Source organism: Nicotiana tomentosiformis, chromosome 8 (assembly GCF_000390325.3).
Source record: "Nicotiana tomentosiformis chromosome 8, ASM39032v3, whole genome shotgun sequence".
Lineage (NCBI taxonomy): Eukaryota > Viridiplantae > Streptophyta > Magnoliopsida > Solanales > Solanaceae > Nicotiana > Nicotiana tomentosiformis.
Window position 1 is genome coordinate 138424755 of NC_090819.1, and position 5105 is coordinate 138429859.

General features: G+C 39.3%; 1 protein-coding gene across 1 annotated transcript; it reads right to left on the reverse strand.

Moving 5' to 3' along the window:
• Nucleotides 1-3579: 3579 nt before the first annotated feature.
• Nucleotides 3580-4104, reverse strand: LOC138898227 (uncharacterized). Its single transcript, XM_070184275.1, has 2 exons — nucleotides 3833-4104; nucleotides 3580-3760 (listed from the first exon to the last, which is right to left on the reverse strand). The coding sequence occupies exons 1-2, from the start codon at nucleotides 4102-4104 to the stop codon at nucleotides 3580-3582; spliced, it is 453 nt and encodes a 150-aa protein (XP_070040376.1).
• Between the last annotated feature and the right edge of the window lie 1001 nt (nucleotides 4105-5105).

Here is a 5105-nt window from a genome sequence, read left to right on the forward strand (position 1 = left end):
CAGATCTAGGTGTTCCCGGACATAGCGGGTATTGATTCTTTCGCACAGTTGATTTTTCGGAGATTCTGAGGTAGCTGTCGTGTTTCACAGACCTTGCCTCTCCTTCCCTATCTCCTTATTTACTATATGTGATCTCAGACTGTTATGGACCATATTTTTCAAACTTGTATTCATATTAAATACTCATGTACTTAGTGATATCAGGTTTTGGGAGTGTTTGTGTCGGTATTTGCGAGATTTGTGGATTGTGTTTAAATATTATATTTTCAAACTTAAAAGAAATTGTGATTTATTGAGATTGTCGGCTTGCCTAGTATCGAGATAGGCGCCATCACGACATGTTATAATTTTAGATCGTGACACTATTGCTGCATATCACCCTTCTTTCTCCTAAGTAATTAGGACAAAGTTCAGAAGTAACCTAATTTACAACTTCTAATTAAAAATTAGCCATCATTTTAAAATTAATCGAATTCTAGTAATTTTTTCAAGCAAAAATAAAATTCGAATAAAAATTCTTACTTAAAATCCGAAAAGAATCTAGCATAGTATGCTGGGATTTGAATATTTTACATTTGAAATTCCAACATAATATGTTGAAGTTTTATGTAGAAATAACACGAGGTAGCCATACTAAAATGGTTGATATTTAGATATTAGCAAATATATCCTGATTTTTAGTTTTTTAGTTTAGTTTTTCAGGACAAAACAATATCTTGATTTGTCCTGAAATTAAGATTTTTATTCTAATTTTTTAGGACAAAATAAGTAATTACTAATCCTTAAATAGCAGTCCTAATAATGGCTGTTTGTGTACTTCTCCCAAGTTTTATATGCAGAACAACAAAAGTTCCATAATCCAGCATATTATGCTAAACTTTTTCCTTGTTCCAGCTAAGGTTATCTTTATCTAAATTTTATCTTCGTATTAAATGGTGGCTATTTTTTTAATGACTTTACAAACACGGCCATTTTTCAATTAGCGTTGGCCATCCCACACTAGTTTAACTAAGTAGTTATTCCATAACTATTCTTTGGGAGCTAAAAAGGGAAAATAAAATCAAAACTTAACTTTTAGAGTTCCAAAGGTTAAGTATAGAAAAGTAATAAAATACAGTTGGAGAAAATGGCTGATTAATTTCGCAAAATGAAAACCCAGCAAACTTGTCACGACCCAATTCCATATCAGGTCGTGATGGCGTCTAGCACCGTTGCTAGACAAGCCAACAACGAATAACATAATAACATTCCCATTTTAACAAATTTCCCAAAAGTGATTTTCCGTAATATAAAAGATTTGACGAGAGACCGATTTAAACTAATAAGTGAATCAAGTAGAAATGTTTAGAACCATAAGAACATAACCCAAAAAAAAAACCACAAGTCTACTAATACATGCCAAGATCTAGTGTCACAAGTATATGGGAAACATAGTAGAATATACAAAAGATGTCTATCCTACTGTCTGAAAAAGAATAGACAGAAACAAAATAAAAGAGAGACTCCGGCATGCTGCTGAACGGTTCGGAAGGGCAGCTCACCGTGGAATCTCGAACCCAGATCAAGAATGCGCGCCAGATGGGCATCCAGATGCACCTGCCTCAGATCCTGCACAATTAAGTGTAGAAGTGTAGCGTGAGTACATAAAATAATATGTATCCAATAAGTATCCAGTCTAAACTTGAAGAAGTAGTGACGAGGGGTCAACTTGACACTTACTAAGGCTAATACTAATAAGTCAAATCATAACTAAGCATGGATTACAACAAATATACTAAACTCAACAACAAGAGATGATAAGTATCCTTTTCACAATTATTATTCCCAAGGGTTAACATGCGCAAATAATGCCGAGGTCGTACAACCCGAACCAACACAATAATATTTAAATGTGCACTGTCAAGGGTCAAACGACGCGAACCATAAATGCATCTATTTAACCTGCCGAGGCGCTCGACCCGCTCCACAATAGAAAATACTTAAAGAACATAAGCTTTTCAATAACAGTCAAGTGCTCTATTCATAACCTCAAATGAGTGAAGACTTATCCTTTTGGAAATCTTTTACAATTTATGGAATTATGATTTAAGCAATTTAATTGACAAGTAAAGGCTCAATTATTTCAAGTATAGCATGATAGGGGTCCTAGACTACCCGGACTTTAGTATGAATAGTAGCTACGCAGGACTCTCGTCACTTCATACGTACGTAGCCTCCCCACAAATAGTCACCTATATTAGTTAATTCGCCTATGGGGAGATTTTCCTCTTACAAGGTTAGAAAGGAGACTTAAGCCCACTTACCGATTCAAGAACGTGCTCAAATCTCCAAATTTGGTGCCAAACGACTCAAAACTAGTCAAGCATTATATAAATTAATAAATTTATGCTCAAAAGTTCATATCCCCACTATTAAAGTGATTACCCAACCCAAAATGCAAGATCACCCCGGGCCTACGTGCCCAGATTCGGAAATTTTCGAATAACGTTGTTACCCATAACCTAAGGAACATAAATATATAATTTTTACTAAGTTCCATAATCATTTTCGTGGTAAAATCCTATTTTTATTAAACCCTAGGTTTTTCATCTAAACCCATGGTTTCTACCAATTTTCATGTTAAAATCTACCTATAATCTATGTATTAAACTCACATTAAGTAGAAATTACTTACCTCACAAAGCTAGGTCGAAATCCCCTCCTTAAAAGCTCTCCAATCGCCCAAGAGTGGAAGAAAATGTGATAAAAATGGCCTAAGTCCATATTAAATGAACCCTCACTGCCCATCGACTTTCGAACCTGCGGTGCCTTGGCCGCATCTGCGGTCTCGCACCTGCGACAATTGCCTCGCAGGTGCGCTTCTCCCTTGCCTAGCCAGGATCCGCTTTTGCGGATACAAAGGGCCGCATCTGCGAGCCTTTTCACACATGCAGTCGCGGCTCTCGCACCTGCGGTTACATAGGTGCGCCCAACCTTCCGCATCTGCGGTTCCTGGGTAGCCCTTGATTCCTCGCTTCTACGGCTCGTGGCTCGCACCTACGAACCCGTACCTGCGGCTGGCCAAGTGCAGGTGCGAGTATGACAGATGTGGGGAGCTTCAGCTCCCAACTTGGTCCGAGCCTCGTCCAATCGACACTTGGGGCCCCCGCCCGAACATACCCACAAGTCTGGAATCATAAAACGGACTCGCTCGAACTCTCGGAAATCCCGAAACAACATTAAAACTAAGAATCGCACCCCAAAACCATTTGAATCAAACTTATGAACTTCAAGTTCTTCTATTTACTCAAAATGCGCCGAAACGTGCTTAGACTACTCAGATTGACACCAAATTTTGCGTGCAAGTCTTAAATGACATTAAGGAACTATTCCCGATCTCAGAATTTTGTTTGTACCTCGATAATACTAAAATCCGCTCCAAACCAAATTTAAAGAACTTCAAACTTCTTCAAGAACCAACTTTTGATATTAGGCGCCGAAACGCTCCCGGGTCATCCAAAACCCAAACCGAGCATACGCCCAAATCTAAAATCATCACACGAACCTATTGGAAATGTCAAATTCCAATTCCGAGGTCGTTTATCCAAAGGTTTGACCGGAGTCAAACTTAACCTTTTGGTCCAACTTAACTTCTTCTAGCGCTGGACTTACTTTTGCAGCTTCAGACCTCCACCGAGTAGCATACTCGCGAAAATTTTCCGTTGGCTTCTTCTTGAGATTCTGAAGGTAGAAAACGTCTGGTGCATTTTCTGTGTTAAACCTGAACCGATCCATGAAATCTGATGCCGTGGTCACCCAATTAGCCCATTTCTTTGGGTTCTAACTGATGTACCAAGACAAGGTGTCTCCGGTGAGGCTTCTCATGAACAACTTCATGCAGATTATTTCATCCCTGCCAACTCCTACAAGCTTGTCACAATATGTTCTCAAGTGCACCTTCGGTTCACTAGTTCCGTCGAACATTTCGAACATTGGAGGTTTGTAACCCTCTGGCAGTGCTACATCTGATTGAGTACACAAATCTTCATAATTAAAACCCTCAACGCATTTTCCCCCTACGACACTTTGAACTCTGCCAGTAAGTTTCTTGAGTTCCTCTGCCATATTCTTGATGAACAGATCCTTCTCGGCTGATTGAGGTATGTATAGGGTCTGTTATGTGGTGTAGGGTAAGGTTTCCACATATATGGGGTTGCTTTGGTGGACTTCGGGAATATGGGCGTAATGGTGGTCATTAGTTGAGTTTTATGGGTTAGGAGTAGGCTTTGATACATTCTAAGGGGTGTGGTATGCGGTTGTTTGCGGGTATTGAGTTGGGTGGTGATGGTGTTGTTAATGAGTAGGTATCGGTGAAGGGTTGTGGTTCTGAGAAGGTGTGGTGTATTGATGTGGTGCGGGAGGATTTTGCGGATTTTGTGTGTTTTAGGGAGGTACTGAGTTTTGGGCGTTTGTGTTTTGTTGTTTAATGCCGGGGGCATTTAGGGTGAGGGAAAGGTTTGCCAAGTTCCGGACCTTCTCAAATTCCCCTTGTAGCTCCAATATTTTCTATTCTGGAAGTAGGACCAATTCATTTTGTGCTGGAGTATTCCGACCGTCCGAGGTTTCAACGTTCTCTGCATTGTCTTTTCTGATACCGCTTAAATCGTCCATTTTTTCTTTCTCTTTGCTTCTGCCTTTAGGATCACTTGGTAGAGGAGGAGGTATAGGGCCTTTGGATCTAGTGTGATATGCGGATGATGCCAGTATGCACGAACCAACTTTTGGGGAATGGGAATAAACAAAATAAAAACAAAAAAGGTAACCAAGTCAGTAAGGGATATTGAAAGGATATTTGCGATATTGAGCATGTGTTGCAAAATAAGTAAATAAATTCGTGTCCTAATTTGGGGGACCTCGTTGTGCCCGAGGTAGGCCTAAGCGACACATAGACTTAGATAAAATTGATGCCAATGCTTGTGTCATTTCATTAATGCAAAAATGAATCAAATCCTTACTAAAACGACAATAATAAGAAAGTCACTAATGGCATTTCCCTTATTACAATCGAAATCTAAAACTAGGCTAAAAAGTAGTAAAGAACATCATTTCCTAATCTATTTGGCCTC

What these genes read in the sequence shown, in the direction of transcription:
- LOC138898227 (XM_070184275.1), bottom strand. Translation starts at nt 4,104, where the DNA reads ATGGCAGAGGAACTCAAGAAACTTACTGGCAGAGTTCAAAGTGTCGTA. An exon ending in ACCGGAGACACCTTGTCTTG is followed by an intron (nt 3,761 to 3,832) that starts GTACATCAGTTA and finishes GGATCGGTTCAG; the next exon opens with GTTTAACACAGAAAATGCAC.